Source organism: Chanos chanos, chromosome 14, assembly GCF_902362185.1.
Source record: "Chanos chanos chromosome 14, fChaCha1.1, whole genome shotgun sequence".
Lineage (NCBI taxonomy): Eukaryota > Metazoa > Chordata > Actinopteri > Gonorynchiformes > Chanidae > Chanos > Chanos chanos.
Window position 1 is genome coordinate 18,901,277 of NC_044508.1, and position 18,718 is coordinate 18,919,994.

The 18,718-nt window shown below is 39.7% G+C and overlaps 1 protein-coding gene across 1 annotated transcript; it reads right to left on the reverse strand.

Annotated features, from left to right (window-relative positions):
- Positions 1 to 1,561: 1,561 nt before the first annotated feature.
- Positions 1,562 to 16,144, reverse strand: LOC115827326 (slit homolog 3 protein-like). The gene is made up of 5 exons (XM_030791132.1): positions 14,521 to 16,144; positions 6,865 to 7,009; positions 3,583 to 3,761; positions 3,242 to 3,364; positions 1,562 to 3,186 (listed from the first exon to the last, which is right to left on the reverse strand). Exons 1-5 carry the CDS (start codon positions 16,142 to 16,144, stop codon positions 1,562 to 1,564), a joined length of 3,696 nt encoding a protein of 1,231 aa, XP_030646992.1.
- Positions 16,145 to 18,718: the final 2,574 nt, after the last annotated feature.

Below are 18,718 nucleotides of genomic sequence, written 5' to 3' on the forward strand. Positions count from 1 at the left end.
TTCAGCCACAAACCACCATCTTGACTCCTACTGCCTCCTTGCCTGAGACGGCTCCGTCACAGTGTGATACACGGATCATTGTCCTTTATGATTCCCGCTCCAACCTGCTCCCATTGACTTTTTTCCTGTCCCGTCACAGTCACGTAATGAGTAGTGAAATTGACGACCATCCGCGGGAATCAAACAGGAATCCCATGACCCACAGGACTCCCAAAAAAATGTCAGCCTCAATTAGAAACATCAGTGATACAGATTATAGCAGACAGTGCATGCATTATGTTAGTGGTTATATTGTCCATATAAATATTTTTGGATGGCACTAAATTATAATTTTGGCAGATTTTGTAATCAAGACCCGTAAAAGGTAGATAGTGTTAACATGTGGCAGTTAATTATATGCTGATCTAGAGGTGCTTAAGTCTTTAGTCCACCCCCCCCCCCCCCCCCCCCCCCCCGTGTTGCTCTAATTACTATTAATTAATCGAATGATTAATTGAACTGACAGGACTTATTATCAATATGTTGACTCCTTCGTGAAGGTGAGGATGGAAAATCTGCAGTACTTGGTCATCAAAGACAATTCAATTTACCAGCCAAGTGTTGATCGTCATCAATTTATTTGGTGTTTTATTGGTTTATGGATATGCATGAGTCAATGACCACCACAGATCTGTGACAGATATTTTGAAATTGCTGTTGTTTTAACAGAACCTGCATGAGAACAAGGATATGGTCTTAGAGTAGTCAGATGAAGTCATGTAAATGCCATTGTCCTATGCAAAACAGGGAGATAATTAACAGATACAACAATGTGGTAAAACAAATGCTAAAGAAAGTGTTTAGGTCACCTCAGAGCTCATATCCTGATACATAGGATGATATATGAAAGTTTGGCACAAAGCACATTCAACAGCACCAATATAGCACAGGGAGTTACTTTCAGAAGGAATGAGTGACCTTTGTATTTACAGCTCAGTAGAGTTTTATTTACTTAATGGCAGACACATGTGTGTGACATGCTAAACCTGTCACGGGTTGGACTGTTTCAGACTCTGACAAAAGTCTGACAAAACCAAAGCACAGCAATGGATATATCTCAGCAGTGAGGAAAGTATTTGACAAGAGCTTTACTGAGATTTTACAGGGTAAACGCACACATTACCATGGGTTTGTCAACAGTGACTAAGGTACAGTAAATGAGCAAATGGAACCCTACAAATACACATGTACAATTTAGTGACTTAAGAGTTGATCATTTCATATTGTTCATTTTTTTTTTGCTATTTACATTACAGTTGGTAGGTCAGAGCTGCCAATTACAATGGTTCGTTTGAAAATAGTAATTAAAAAAAAACAGATGTCTTCATCCTCCAGACCACTGTAGATTGGCAAAGGATGCTTTGCAGGGACAGAGAACATTTCGATATTTAATACAGCTCCCTTGTCAAGTGCACTGACCTTCTGTAAGGTTTTGATTTCACGGTCTCTGTTTCTTGTAACAGCGGCGAACCCATATGCGTGCATTATGAAGAAGGTGGTTTTGAAAGGTCTACAGGACAGTCTAAATAACTGAATTAGCTTTTGGTTGACGATTTAAGTCCCGGCTGCCTCGTTTGTTCCTCCACCAACAGACACAGCATGTAATGGTACTAACAATGGCAGCGGTGCAGACCACAGCAATAATGATCATGTGTGTATTTGTAGATATGACCCACTCACCATCTTCTTCGTCACTGCTTGTGTCCTCCTTCCCTGAGGATGTTGTGGAGGTTGCAGCAGGGACAGGAGTACTCCTCTGTGGTGGAGTGTGAGGTTTTTTCCTTTTGTCTGTTAGAGTTATCAAATCGTTGTTCGAGGTTACATCACTTGGAACAGGCGGGGCCATTAGGTCTGCGTTGTTCAGTTCACTTATGACTTTGTTATTCATGTGAGAGGGACTTTGACACACCACAGAGCTGATATTCTTCGTTTTGTTGGGGTATTGGAGTAACCATTCCCGAAATGGTATGATGTCCTGGTCACACCTCCAGGGGTTCTGGAAAAGTAACACTTGATGTACCATCGTAAGGGAACTGAGGAACTCCTGTGACAAGTTTGGGAGGGAGTTGTTGTGAAGATCTATTTCATTTAAATAGGACACACCATCAAAAAGCTTTGCTGGGAGAGAATGGAGCTGGTTGTTCTCCAAAGAGATGTTGACTAACTTTGGAAGGTCTCTAAATATACCTTCCTTCAGGCTACTGAGTCGGTTGGTGTGCAGAGACACTTCTCCAAGCTCTGTCATTCCACTGAAAGCACCAGGTGAAACGTGTTGGATCTGGTTCTGGCTAAGAACCAAAAGTCGGACTTGAGTTAGGTTACTGAAGACATTTTCTTCAAGTTTTGTTAGCCTGTTGTCATACAGCCAGAGGTCCCGCAGGGGCATAGGACCAAACACACCAGAGGACAGATTTTGGAGCTGATTCTTATAAAGGGAGATCTGATTAAGATTGGGTAGGTTCAAGAAGATGCCTTCAGGCAATACTGACAGACGATTGTTGGAGAGAGAAAGTGTCTGCAACTTTGTCTGCCTTGCAAACAGTTCAGCCGGAAGGTGAGAAATATCATTGTCCTGCAGGTGCAATTCTTTAAGGTTTACCAAGTCAGCAAAGAGATTGGCTGAGAGCTCTCGAATATTATTACCACCTAAGATGAGAGCTTCAAGATAATGTAAACCTCGAAAGACTTTTTCTGGCAGTGTGGTCAGATGATTTTTGCTCAGGTCCAAGCTCTTTAATGCTGCATGAGGAGAAAACAGTGAGGACGGGAGCTCCTGCAGTCTATTGTTACTCAGAATCAGGGAGGTTAATGCCTGAAGATATAGGAACAAGTCCTCAGGCAGGTGAATTAGTTTTGTCCCTGTTAACTGCAGGCTTCGGAGATCACGTGTTTCATCAAAAGTGTGTGGTTTCACCTCCGAAATGATTGAATCCTTAACCCCAAAGTTTTGAAGAGACTGAGAGAAGCCATTAAAATCTTCTGGTTTTAATGTGGAAATGTTGGTGTTTAAAAAGTAGAGTGTGTTGGTGGTTGTTGGAACCGAGGTTGGAAAGTCTTGAAGAAAGAAATCTTGGCAGAAGACTTGGTTGCTTACGCATTGGCAGTGTTCTGGGCATCCCCAAACAACAGCGTTCAGTGTAGTTGTGGCTGGTGTGGGTAAACCGGTTGTTGTGAGGACTGCTGTAGTTGTCATAGGTGTTACAGTTGTTGGTGGTGTTGTGGTTGTTGTCCTTGCGGTGGTTGTCGGTGTAGTTGGGACAGTTGTCAGTGGTGTCGTAGTTGTGATTAAGCAAGTGGTAGTTGGTGGTGCTGTTGGGCATATCAGCTGATCATCTGATAGGGAGAGGATAGACTCCCCTCTTAATGTCTCTGGGTATAGACAAGTCAGAGAGGATGACCTGATCTTCTCTTTGTTGTCCTGTATCCATACAAAAAATGGGAGAAGTTTACAATCACACTCCCAGGGATTATCATCCAGATAAATTTTGTTAAGTTTTGGTAAGGAATCAAAAATTTGAGCAGGGAGCACTTTCAGAGGATTACCGGCCAGTTTGAGAGTTGTCAGAGATTGTAGTTTTTTAAAGTCCTCTGGCTTTAAGACCCCAATTGTGTTATTCTGGAGGTTGAGTTCTGTGATCTTGTCAAGACCCTCAAAAAAGTCCCCATTGAGATTTGAGAACTTGTTTCGGGACAGATCCAGCTTCTTGAGTTTTTTAAGAGGACTGAAAACCCCAGCAGGTAAAGTCGTGAGATTATTTGAACGTAGGCTCAAGTCTGTCAGTTTCGGCAGCTCTCCAAAGAGGACTTGGGGCAGATTTGTCAGTTGATTGTTGTGCAGGGATAGACTTTTAAGAAGCGTAAATCCAACAAACATCTCTGAGGGAAGTTCAGTCAAAAGATTGTTGTCCAGAAAGAGTTTTGTCAGTTTGCCTTTATGTGGAAATAAATTGGGTGAAATGTTTGTTATTCTGTTTTGTTGTATAGCAATTTCTTTCAGATTAGGAAGATTGTCAAAAATGCCTTCTGGAATGGCATCCAACTGGTTTTCATATAGCCTTAAAACCTCCAGCTTGTTTAACTTTGAGAACAGTGATGGGGTGACTGATGCAAGGTTGTTTTTGGCAAGATGGAGAGAAGTAAGATTTTCCAAGTTATCAAAAGTTCCTTCTTCAATGAAAGTGATCTGATTAATATGTAACTGGAGATCTTGAAGTTCCTTCAGTTCATCAAACAATCCTTTATGAAGACTTGTAATTTTGTTGCTTTTCAGGATCAGTTTCTCAAGGTTAGTGAGGTCTTGAAAAAGTCCATCAGGTAGAGATGATATTTGAGTGCCTGAAATCTCAATGATCTTGAGGTTCTCCAAGCCTTCAAATGCACCTGCCTCAATGGAATGAGTTGGTGTACCAACAAAATCCACTTGTTCCAGCTGAGGGTTTTTAGCAAAGGCTCCCTTTGGAATTATGCCAATCTTGCTGTTAACAAAGAATACTCTTTTTACTTCTTCTCTCAGTGTCTCAGGCATTGCTGTTACTGCTTGATCAAAGACCTCTTTATCAGGACAATGCTTCTCATCATCATCACATTCCTCAGCAGAGCAAGTTAACAGCAAGTGCAGTAGAAGGACGATACCGGTTAGTTCTCTAAACATGCTTGTATCTAAGGAAGAACAGAGCAACAAAACAAACATACCAGATTTATCAATGCAATGTAATGTCAAGTAATGACAATAGTCTTGTATGACAAGTAATGACAAGTCTTGATGTTATTTTCAATAAAACTATCAAAAATCAAACTTTTCTTGTAAAGTTAGATTTTTGTGTTTTCATTTCAGATCAGTATTGCAATGAGCCATTCTGCCAAAAGGGTGCCATTTCTGTCCCACACAGTGTTATATGTGGAAACATGCATGAAAATTAACTGTAAAAAACTTTATTATCAAGCAAAGTGTCCTACACATTGATCTAACTGCAAATTTAAGACATATAATTTAAAACATCAATAAAATGTACCCAGAACACTGAAAAAATAGCATTTGTTACCTTGTCCCCACTCTCTAACACTACACTCTGCCGTGAAATATGATGATTAAAAACGCTCAGAATTTTTTTTGTTTGTTTGTTTTGCATTGTTGCGTGACTCTATATGCCGCCCTTAGTCACAACGCGAAGGCCCAGGTTCCTTTCTCACAGATGTTTAATGCTTGGAAGAATGTACAACACCAACGCCGACTCCAACAACACCAACATAAACATCGTAGAACTAAATGAAAAGGGATGCATATGAAAGACAAAACCACTGATTATGCTCACTTGCACAAAACACACGTGACAATAAACTCATAATTTAGACAGAAAATAAATCTGCATACCACTTCTGCCTGCTTGTGAACTAAGAGAGGGATTTGTATCGTAAAATTTTAAGTTGGGTGGCTTACAATTACGGAGCAAACACCTCAAACCTTGTGAGGAAAAAATTGTTCAAACCTTTCATCCTGGCAACACACAGGAGGTGACGTGTAAAAAATGCATGAACAAAATATAACCAAAAAACTCTTAAAGAAAAAAAAAATCTTGCTCAAATAAATGACATTTGGTGTAGAAATCATAATAAATGTTACGCAAAACTTGAGAAATCAAAACAGATTAATTAATCAAAGAAATAACCACAGAACTAAGCAACTAAGTGCAGAAGCACCACATAGTAAAAATAAACATTACAAACACCAAAGACTATGTGACTGCAAATACACTCTATATCCCATCTTTGCTTTAAATTGTTTTTTTCATAAGAAATCCATAATATTTTAGTTAAAATACACAGTTTGGGGGTCACATGATGATGGCTGACTGAAGGCTGTGTTTTCGCAAAGCTTCCGCGCCCATCTAACATTTATTACAAATCATTAAGTCATCGTGTTGTTTCCTAGTCCGAATCTCACAGTCCCGCCGCAATTCACAGTAATGAAGTCAGGTGAACAATCACAGAAAGAAATAACCATGAGGCTGAAACAAACTCAGCAGAAAATCTCTGACCATGCTTCGACGTTAGCTGTGGCATCGCCATCAGCTAATGCTAGCACCGGGACTGAGGCAAGTACGCTAGTAATTGATTAATTAGTGTGAATATTAGTCAGTATAATACTATTCACCTGATTTTTATGTTTTACAGTTGAAATCTACTGAGGTTGTTGACATTCACACTGATAAATCAATTAACCAGGGTATGCTACTCACTCCTGTTACTGTTACTCAGTCCTGTTACTCTTTATATGAGTAACAGGTCTGGAAGTAGTAGGAATGAGTTTAAAGCATGGAATTAGCAAATACATGAAATATAGCTAGATGGCATCCATGCTAATATCATGAGGACACTGAGCTCATTCTAGTGATTAACCAAAAAGAACTATTTTTTAAAATAAACAAATAACATCTAAGTTGAAATTGACCTTCTCAGCTTAGAAACCTTGTAAAAAATGAAATAAAGTTGCCTGAGATTGACCAATACACGTTTTTAATAGTGAAGTATGTGTGTTATTAGATTCAGTGTTGAAAGATAAAAAATGAAGTTTAATTTGGAAGAGTTACAAAAAGCAAATGGCACCCATTTTGCGAAAGGGCTCACATTTTAATGTTTGTGTGTGTGTGAGAGAGAGAGAGAGAGAATGTGTGTTTTTGTATGTGCCTGTGTAAGTATATGTACACATACATTTCACTGTCCAAATTTCTTGTTATCGACTTTCTTGTTAAAGTCATAGGAAGAAATAAAAAGCTTTATCGTCATTTCACCATAAGTAGAAAACCTTTTATTACACATTAAACTTACCTGTTGGCTTGGTCTTCAAATGGTGTGCTGTTCAGAAGTATTGGCGTTGAGAAAAATATGAACATGCAGTTCACAGTACTTATCTCCGTATCTCTTGGGTCAGCGTAAGGGAAATTTGGAGTCTCCTCATGGAGAGTTGTAAAGCCTCAGAGACAACAAACTTCAGATGTGAAATCATGTACATTTATTCCAATAGCATGATCATGGGAGCGTGCACTCTAGTCAATTCTAGCACAGTCTCTCCAAACAGAAAGAATGATAAGTTGTTTGTGTCACTGTTGAAATAATCTTAGAGGTGGTGTGGACCAGTCTGTCCAGCCCCGAACCTCAGACACAACACGTTCCCAAAGGAAAACTACTTCCTTCCTGAATACTTCCTTCCTGAGCTAGCCCTGACCCTCCTTATCCTTTACGCACTGTCACGCTGGTGGTGTGGTGCAGGACCCAAGTGCAAAGACACGATGGTTGACTGTGACAAAACGGAAGGCTTTACTTAAAATGAAGACCAAAATACAGTGCAAACTAATAACAAAGGCCGATAACAAAAGGTGCAGCATGACAGTGCGCAAAATACACAAACAACGATAGACAATGGACAAGGAAAACACTAGGACTTAAATAGAAGGAGAACTAAACAGGGCAACACAGGATTGGTAGAAATTAACAAGGTTAATAATTAGACAAACAGGAACAGGTGAGGGGCGGAGACAGACACAGCAAGAGCACAAAGACATAGCAAACTAAAAGTCCAAAATGGCGGTGCAGGTTGTGACACGCACTTACAGTCACAAAAGTATATGTCACACTTCCACACAATTTTCCCTCAAATAACTTCCCTTTGTCAGACATATGATTTTATTTTTAATACAGGCACAATTTCAAACCCTGACAGATGGTTGCAGCCCAACATCCCTTCAACACTTTTACTTGTCTAAACTGTTTTTACCCGAGGTTACAGAGAGTTCAAGCGGTGACAGATACTCTTGATTGTATGCAAGTTACAGCAGATCTGAAGGTTACAACAGATCAATAAGACTTCTTCTTCTGGGCCTGCAGGCACGTTCCTGCACACACTCAACCGTCACATTCTGGCATAACTTCCTTTTTGTTATTTTTCACTGTTTAATCTAAAATGACACTTAGTATTGCAGCTTAAGACATGATTAGGCAGAATATATGTTCAGGCAGTGTTAATGGTTAAATATTTTCCGCAGGATTGCCCACCATATTGCAAGCTTTTCCAATACTTCATAATATGCTGAGGTTTACTAAGCTGTTTTTCCTCAGTCTTGGTGTGTTCTAGGGACTTGACTTTTTTTTTTGTATTATTCACAATGTCATGATTTACAAATATTGCTGATATGAACAATAGTGCACGATGTATACAATATTCAACTTCTTATTGTATGAATAAATATTTCTGGAAGGAACTAAATCTCATTTTGACACATTTTGTAAATAGAGTAAATAAATGATGAACGGCGCTTCTTAATGGCCAAGGGCATGCTACTTATGCCTTCAAACCCAAATCTTTTTTTTTTTTTGACTAATTACTCATGGTTAGTTGACCAACCACATTGTTATAACACCGACTCCTAGTTAAAGGGAGGTAGGCAGCGCCCAGCCATCAAAGAGAGTGAATTCACTGAGCCCAGCATTAACCATTATTGTTAACTCCTGAATATTAATGAATCTAAGGGTGATCATAGCAGATCCATGACACATACATTGAAATCTCGTTTAAAGTTCCACAGCCAAAATTAAAATTACAGTCCTGTACCCAAAATGCTCAATGCTCATTGCTATTTGTGCTGCTGCAATTTTGGTATTATTATGGCAATCATGGTATTGAATACAGTATACATATAATTGTATTAACAGCATAAATCACAATGTGATTACTGATGTGTTACTGACATTGCTTCCTGAGCAAAAAGGCTGATTTATACCTCTGCGTAGAGTTTAAGCACCACAGTGCCAGCACAAAAAGTGGCAGTAGCATAGAGACCATGACTAAAGCACTCTCTGCAGACTCCTTTAGCTCCTTTCCACTAGGACAGTGCTGGTGCCCGTGCCGGTGCCGGTGCCAGTGCGGAGAAAGTGCTGCCTTGGTGCCATTTGAGAAACGGCCCGCATTTCCACTGGTTTGGGAACCGAACACTATGTAGCGAAAGTTTGGGTAATTTCCGTGGGAAAAAAATAATGTCATACAGAACACATCTGCTTGCTTTTTATAAATTTACATTTACGCAAGGCTTCCACAGAGCAAAACACGTCACGAATTTTGCCCTAAAACTTTTCGCTCTGGGGGCAAAATTCATGAAAATAGTAAGCCTGTCACCTAGCTCAAAAGTTTAAATGGGTGTTCAAATGAAAGTCTGCAGTCTATTTGCACCAGCCAGAGCTGAGAGAGAGAGAGTTTTTTCTACCACTCTGGGTCGGACTACGTTCATGTAACATAAACAACAGCCTGTGTTGATGTAGACGCAAGTTGTTGCCCACACATCTTTTAATCGTATACATATTTTCATGCTACATATAGCCTTTAGCCTACCGCTATCTTGGTCAGACTTTTTTTGGTACTCCTGCCTTTCTAGAGAACGTCATACACCAAACACATTAAATGCTGAACTGATTGGTTCTCGTGTAGTTTTTATTTGCATAGCCCCTGACGTCAGCGGTTCCAACTTTTAGGACCAGCAATTCTGCGGTGCCGTGCTGGTTCCAGCTTTTTGGCACCGGCACCAGTATTTTGTCAGTGGAAAAGCGCGGCCCCGGTGCTCGATTAAGTACCGGCACCGGCACCACAGCAGTGGAAAAGGGATACTTGTGAACGGATATGGTTTTGCAGTTTTATGCATGTTTAAAAAGCTATATTGTACACCAAAAACATCTCAGTTATCCCTGAGAAAAGGAGAGTCAGTAGACAACATGACCAAATATATCTCCTGCTGGAGCCACTTCAGATGTAATCAACTATGCTGTGGCAGTTTCAAGTAAAAACCATTGTTTTGTGAGGCATATATGAGTATAATGTTGGCAATGATGATATAGTTCCTTTACATAAATGGTTAGAAATGTAAAAGGTTTAAATTTGGTAAACTGAAAACTTTTCCAGGTTAATTTGGAAACAGCCTCTATCTACTTTTACTGGTCATGAGCATGGGCATTATGATATTGCATGGATTTTTGGGTTATGCCCTTTGGTGAAATCTGGCATTACTTGGATTTATTAGAGATGTGTATCAAGGGGGTGCTATTGAGCCCCCTATGAGCATGCAGAGTGAGAAAGGAGTCACTTTAAGTTGAGCATCCAAAAAGATAACGCTGGCAGTCACACTCTTTCAAGCCAAAGAAGTGCAAGTGTGGAAAATGAAACAGAAACTAGGTACACTCTAATTTGACCCAGGAGCAGTCTGAAACTTTGGCCCTGGTTGTCATATCTTCATGAACCCTTCATAGTTCTAAACATATGTGGGAATACTCTCTTTTTAATTATGATGACTGTAACCCAGTTAGATGCACAACAACAGGCTGAAATCCTTTAATGGGCCATGTCGCTCTAAGAATCCAGTGAATCATCAGGTACAACATTGGGGTCAGCATTTTGTCGACGTTTTATAAATTCCCTATTCTCTGCCCACTCGTATCAAAATTTGTAAACAAGAATGATCAAAGTGTTAGTTTGTTAAAATAATCGGTCTCAACTATTGTGAGAGAAGATGTAAGGTTAAACCAGACTGGTAATAGGAAAGTAGATTTTTCCGTGTACAAAGCCTGTTATCCAATCCATAGATGCTTAAAGTATAAAATCCACTCAACTGTTAGCAGGTAGCCACAGCAGATAAACCAATAACAGTTCTAGGCAGAAAGTAATAGCAGACCAAACTTCTCCATTACTTCTTGATAAATGATGAATGTGTAGCACATACAAATATGTGACCTCTTCTGCATTGTTGGTTGAGTCATGACTGTGGGGAATGTCATTCCTTTTTTGGCCATAGGGGTCCTCAGCCTTTTTGTTTTGTCCTTGTCACATGTTCAGTTTCCCTGTTCTTCATTATTGATGTATTTGTATCACCTATGTCTTGTCTTGGCTATTTATTTAAACCATGGTCTTTTGTTCACCCGTTGCTTAGTCTTTGAGCTGTTTTCCTGTGATTGTGTGTTCTTGAGTCCTGGTTTATGTAAGATATCTGAGTTCTTGTTTTTTTGTTGGACTGTGTAGTTTTCTGCTTTTTGAAGAAATGCCTTTTTACCTTTTTGGATTGAGCCCGTTTTCACTTTTTGGACTTGTTTTTGCTTGTTTTTTGAAAAAGCCAATTTTGCTTATGTTTGTACCTTTTTTGATCTGATTTCTGTTTTTCTTCTTGGATTGAGCTGTTTTCTTTTTTTGGACTTGTGAGAGATCTTGTTTCATTAAAACCCTTTTTTTGAGATCCAACTTAGTCCCCTGTGTCTGACTCTGCAACTCGGTTCACCCTAATCCTGGGTGGAGCATTTACTGATTGTTTGATTTCTGCCCAGGCAACCTGGGTTCAAAGCCCACCAGGTCTAGCCTTGTGACAGGTTGTGTATTCGTTGAATAGTTATTGGTAATGTAGCCTAATGCAGTGACCAGAGTCTGTAATTTGCCTAATAGTGGTGGCCAATCAGAATCATCCTGAGGGGTAAGAATGATGAAAGTGGTGGATTACTCATGAGATGGTACAAGTACGAAAGTTGTGTAATGCCGAAAGATGTTAAGTTTCAAAAGTCCTGATATAAAGGGGCACACATCAGTAAGGTTGACATGACATCCTGCAGATTCTTTCTGCTGATTTGTTAGTCAGACTTGTCGAGGAATGGGATGAGTGGATGACTCTGTGTGGAATTTCTGTAACAGTATGCATGTTACAGTTTTGCTGTTGACTGAGAGCGTTGAAAGTTCGTCAGTGCTGTGAGCAAATTTTGAGCATTCCATATTACCCAGACAACCAAGAACCTGTTTCATTTTAACTTACCTGACTAGTGAATTTGTTATCTCTGTGAGTGGACCCAGTGCTAAACCAGTGCTAAACCAGTGCTAAACCAGTGCTAAACCAGTGCTAAATTGAGTTAAGAAATTTGGTGGACTCTTGCACAAGGTGGTGCTATGGCAGTGAGTTGAGAGACTGGTCTGCTTCAGTCACTATTAGGACATATTGTGTATCGTTCACTGGAGAAAGAGACATTGAGACTTTGTAAATTTCTGTAATGGTGTGTGTGTTCTACAGAGAGCCCCTTTCCCAGTGTTCCCCTACCAACCAGATCACAGCTTACCAGAAATTCACCTCATCTGTGAAGGGGGGTGTGAATTCCTGGTTCTTCCTTAGTAAGGGCGGAGTGGGGGTGTCTCACCTGTCCTGACAGATTTGAGAAAGGGAAACTGTCAGGTCTGTCAGAACACGTATTAACAGTAACATATACTTATTGCTTTGGTCGCTCACTGTGTTACAGTTGCTGAAGCCCACCTTACCAAATCTGCTATTGGCTGATTCTTACACATTCACAGATCAACTACTCAGACTGGTCACTTCACACAGCAGGATGGCCATAAATATACACACAGATTGGGGTACTGAGACTAATTGTTTTTTGGGGGGGTGGAGACTTAGTTGTAGTTGTCCTAGGTAAGGAGCGGTTTACTGATAGCCTCACAGGGTGGGTGCTGTCCAACTATCACAAATAACTTAAGTCATATTTTCCGGAGATAATAAAACCAGTCCATTTGATCAAAAGAAAAGTCTCTGAGGCCTTACTGCAAATTCCCCACACACAGACTAGTGAATGTAGTTGTCACTGGGTTACTGTCAGGACTGAGTGGTTGGCAGTTTTGGAGGAACGATGTTGCAATAATGGTTAATGGATCGTTTACAATACTTATTTCAATATGTCCGTAGCCAGGCCTTGATCAGGGAGATCAGGGTCTGCAGACGTCTGCTCATCCTTTTTTTCTAGAGATAAGGATTAGCCACTAAATTGTGAGCTCTACACTTTATGATGCTTAGGTTTTAGCATTAACCTTCAACAGTTTCTAAACTTTTTTCCTAGTCACTGAATTTTGTATGTTTTTTTAATGTAATTCACAATGTCATTTCATGGTATTAAAAACATCACTGATGCAAATTATAGCAGATAGTGTATGATCAACCCTTGTATATATATCATATTAGCGGTTGTATTGTGTGTGTAAATAGTTTTGGATGGCACTAAATGATAATTTTGGCAGATTTTGTAATCAAGACCCATAAAAGGTAGATAGTGTTAACATGTGGCAGTTAAAGATATGCTGATGCTTAAGTGTTTTAGTCCATTTCCCCCCAGTTGCTCCCAATAACTGTTAATTAATTGAATAAAAAAATTGAACTGACAGGACTTATTATCAATATGCTGACTCCTTTGTGCAGGTGAGGATGGAAAATCTGCAGTACTTGGTCATCAAAGACAATTAAGTTTACCAGCCAAGGGTTGATCATCATCAATTTATTAGGTGTTTTATTGGTTTATGGATATGCATGAGTCAATCAGTGACCACCACAGATCTGTGACACATATTTTGAAATTGCCATTTTAACAGAACCTGCATGAGAACAAGGATATGGTCTTAGAGTAGTCAGATGAAGTCTTAAATGCCAATGTCCTATGCAAAACAGGGAGATAATTCACAGATACAACAATGTGGTAAAACAAATGCTAAAGAAAGTGTTTAGGTCACCTCAGAGCTCATATCCTGATACATAGGATGATATATGAAGGTTTAGCACAAAGCACATTCAACAGCACCAATATAGCACAGGGAGTTATTTTCAGAAAGAATGAGTGACCTTTGTATTTACAGCTCAGTAGAGTTTTATTTACTTAATGGCAGACACATGTGTCTGACATGCTAAACCAAAGCACAGCAATGGAGATATCTCAGCAGTGAGGGTTAGGGTTAGTATTTGACAAGAGCTTTACTGAGATTTTACAGGGTAAATGCATACATTACCATGGGTTTGTCAACAGTGACTCTAAGGTATAGTAAATGAGCAAATGGAACCCTACAAATGCACATGTACAATTTAATGACGTTTTAACAGTTGATCATTTCATAGTATGCAGTTCATTTTTTTCTCAAAAGTTTTTGAAATTTCTTAAAATAATGGATGGGCACTGGAAACCTCAAGCCTCAAATTAGAGGATAAAGTCTGTCTTTTGCAGAAGAGAAAATTGAAAAATCGCAGTATTACTAATGAAGTAAGAAGAATGACAAAAGAGAAACGTTAGTGACTTCATCTTATAAATCAGTCAAGTAACAGATTAATACAAACTAGTTAAAAATGCTATTTACGTTACAGTTGGTAGGTCAGAGCTGCCAATTACAGTGGTTCGTTTGAAAATAGTAATTTAAAAAAAAAAACAGATGTCTCTATCCCCCAGACCACTGTAGATTGGCAAAGGATGCTTTGCAGGGACAGAGAACATTTCGATATTTAATACAGCTCCCTTGTCAAGTGCACTGACCTTCTGTAAGGTTTTGATTTCACGGTCTCTGTTTCTTGTAACAGCTGTGAACCCATATGCGTGCATTACGAAGAAGGTGGTTTTGAAAGGTCTACAGGACAGTCTAAATAACTGAATTAGCTTTTGGTTGACGATTTAAGTCCCGGCTGCCTCGTTTGTTCCTCCGCCAGCAGACACAGCATGTAATGATACTAACAATGGCAGCGGTGCAGACCACAGCAATAATGATCATGTGTGTATTTGTGGACATGACCCCCTCACCCTTTTCTTGGTCACTGCTTGTGTCCTTCTTCTCTGAGGATGTTGTGGAGGTTACAGCAGGGACAGGAGTACTCCTCTGTGGTGGAGTGTGAGGTTTTTTCCTTTTGTCTGTTGGAGTTATCAAATCGTTGTTCGAGGTTACATCAGTTGGAACAGGCGGGGCCATTAGGTCTGCGTTGTTCAGTTCACTTATGACTTTGTTATTCATGTGAGAGGGACTTTGACACACCACAGAGCTGATATTCTTCGTTTTGTTGGGGTATTGGAGTAACCATTCCCAAAATGGTATGATGTCCTGGTCACACCTCCAGGGGTTCTGGAAAAGTAACACTTGATCTACCATCGTAAGGGAACTGAGGAACTCCTGCGACAAGTTTGGGAGGGAGTTGTTGTGAAGATCTAGTTCATTTAAATAGGACACACCATCAAAAAGCTTTGCTGGGAGAGAATGGAGCTGGTTGTTCTCCAAAGAGATGTTGACTAACTTTGGAAGGTCTCTAAATATACCTTCCTCCAGGCTACTGAGTCGGTTGGTGTGCAGAGACACTTCTCCAAGCTCTGCCATTCCACTGAAAGCACCAGGTGAAACGTGTTGGATCTGGTTCCGGCTAAGAACCAAAAGTCGGACTTGAGTTAGGTTACTGAAGACATTTTCTTCAAGTTTTGTTAGCCTGTTGTCATACAGCCAGAGATCCCGCAGGGGCATAGGGCCAAACACACCAGAGGACAGATTTTGGAGCTGATTCTTATAAAGGGAGATCTGATTAAGATTGGGTAGGTTCAAGAAGATGCCTTCAGGCAATACTGACAGACGATTGTTGGAGAGATAAAGTGTCTGCAACTTTGTCTGCCTTGCAAACAGTTCAGCCGGAAGGTGAGAGATATCATTGTCCTGCAGGTGCAATTCTTTAAGGTTTACCAAGTCAGCAAAGAGATTGGCTGAGAGCTCTCGAATATTATTACCACGTAAGATGAGTGCTTCAAGATTTTGTAAACCTTGAAAGACTTTTTCTGGCAGTGTGGTCAGATGATTTTTGCTCAGGTCCAAGCTCTTTAATGCTGCATGAGGAGAAAACAGTGAGGACGGGAGCTCCTGCAGTCTATTGTTACTCAGAATCAGGGAGGTTAATGCCTGAAGATATAGGAACAAGTCCTCAGGAAGGTGAGTTAGTTTTGTCCCTGTTAACTGCAGGCCTCGGAGAAGACGTGTTTCATCAAAAGTGTGTGGTTTCACCTCCGAAATGATTGAATCCTTAACCCCAAAGTTTTGAAGAGACTGAGAGAAGCCATTAAAATCTTCTGGTTTTAATGTGGATATGTTGGTGTTTAAAAAGTAGAGTGTGTTGGTGGTTGTTGGAATCGAGGTTGGAAAGTCTTGAATAATGAAATTTTGGCAGAGGACTTTGTTGCTTATGCATTGGCAGTGTTCTGGGCATCCCCAAACAGCAGCGTTCACAACAAAAACGCTGAAAAGTACACAGCTAATGAGATCCATTGACCCCTGTAAAATAAAGAAAAGGAAAATATAATCAATAGCCCAAGTAAGTAAATCCGTGCATTACAGCAAGAATAAGCTAAAACAAATTACTTAACAACTTTACTTAACAGCTTTAAACAACAAATATAAACATAGGACTTCAATGTAAAATGTACATCCATCCTTGCTACTTTACTGGTTCCTTGCTCGGTTGTAAAGTCCTGGTGTGAGGAGACCATTCTGGCTTTGCCTTTCAGAGAACATGACAAACCTTTTGTATGGTCCTAAATGAGAATGCAACATAAATGAATAAGAATCAACGTGCTAAGTGAACTAACCTCCTTAGCTGAAAATCCCTAATAAGTACCAGGACTGACAGGTGTAAGGGTGTGCCTTTCAGACCAAGTTTGGCTATGGTTGAGTGGTCAAGCATGTACGGTGTGTAGTACATTTAGGCCTTAATTACTTGTCAAGGCAGAAACTGCTTGGCTGGGCACTGACTGTTTTTATAGGTTGTTTGTAATATTCTGCCAATATCCTTAGCGAATGTCCTTCGCAAATGGCATAATTCTGGGAATGGAAGCTTTTTTTTGGAAAAGGAAATTACGGTGCTACTTCCTCCTGATAACCTTTTATGGGTGAATAAATACAAGCAGAATAGCTCATATCAAGAAAACATTCATTTGTACTGTAAAAATATTGTGATCCCAACTGCTATTATTCATTTTTGTTCCACACTAGTGTCCAAGCTGACAGAAGAGTTGGCCACAATACTTTGTCCCATGGTTAGGATAAAGGTGATATTTTCATTCTTAATTCAGCATCAGTCTAGCTCAGTTTCTCATAAAAACAAAATGTTTCTGAAGATACTCTCCTACTTGAGAAAATCATTCATCAACTGTTCTTTGTTACCATTATATACACACAACACTGTAAGAATGTCTTCTCTCAACGTGTCCTGATTCCAGACAGTTCCATCAGAGATGCAAACAATGCCAGCAATGAAGTCATCATTCATTTTCCTTTCTTAAACTCATTGGGTCCCGTCTAACTGTTCATTTTGGGAGGATTTTATGGAAATGTTGGAAAATAATGTTTAAGAGAAAGATTGAAAAGGGAAGGGGAAAAATGTTCTTTCCATTTTATAATATGTTCCACTCAAACTTAACCACAGTTTGAACAGAATTTTCAATAGTGTAATCTCTAAAACATTTCCAGTAACACCACTGACTGCTCTCTTTTTTTCTCCACCATTTTCTGCTCTGTAGCATCAGCAGTTTATCTTTCACAAAGATCTGGTATATTAAAAGCATCTATCACATTCTTGTTCTCATAACCAGACAAGGCAATCTTGATATAATTACTTACTCCATAATCAAGGAGATTTTATAAGGAGAGAATGTCATTTAAGTGTCATTAACAATTCGGTTAACACTTATCAAATTGTCCTAAACATCACTGGTGCTTCAACATCCTTGATGAAGATCTCCCTAACCTAACAGATATGAAAAACAAAACAGAACATTCCCAATGACCTCACCTACACACTGGCAGTAGACGGTTCAGAGACAGAAGTGATTTTCTGTGGTCCTCTTCTTTCTCCTTTTCTTTAACCTTTCTTAGCCTCCTGCCTTTTTAAAGGTTTCAGATGAGTCAGATGTGTCACTTCCTCATGTTTTTTTGCTCATCCTCATCAGCGTTTGTTGAGTGCAGTTTGCTGTGAAAGCTCTCTCGTGTTTGCCCACATTTTTGGGGAATGAGTTGGGGGGAAGTGCTGGTGGAGTGCCCCACCCTTTGCTGCTGTTTAAAGGGGAAGGTTGTGTGTGTGTGTGTGTGTGTGAGTGGGTGGATGTGTGATAGATGTTTTGATGTGGATATGCTGAGGTATGTGGTGGTGTTGGAGATGGGCTTATGATCTTCAGTGTACACAGCGACTGTAGTTTTACGTGCCCTGGTGTGTATTTAGGAGTACATGCCTGGCCTGACAGTGACACATGCCCTCTCTCTCTCTTTTCCACACGCACGCAAACACACACACACACACACACACACATATATATATATGTGTGTGTGTGTGTGTGTGTGTGTGTGAGTGAGTGTGTGTGCATGCATGAGAGTAAGGTACCTCATCACCCTCGCACACAGACACACACACATACACACACACACACACACACACACATATATATATATATATATATATATATATATATATATATATATATATATATATATATATATATATATATATGTATATGTATATATGTATATGTGTGTGTGTGTGTCTGTCTGTGTGGGAGGGTGATGAGGTACTTTACTCTCATGCATTCTCATGAACACATGACCAAAGGCACTTAGTTGGGACCCAAAACTTCTGATCACGTTCCCTCGTAGTGACAAGAGAGAGAAGCAGATGTAATCACACACTCCCTTTTCAGAAGTGACATTTGAACTAAAGCAGATTCAAGTCAAATTCATTTACTGTTACAAATAAAAAAAAGTCAATGTGGAGCTGAAGTTCCAGATCCTTTGCAAACTTTATCCAGTCAATAACCTTGAGGTCACTGATATTAGCATCTCTTGAAAAAAAGA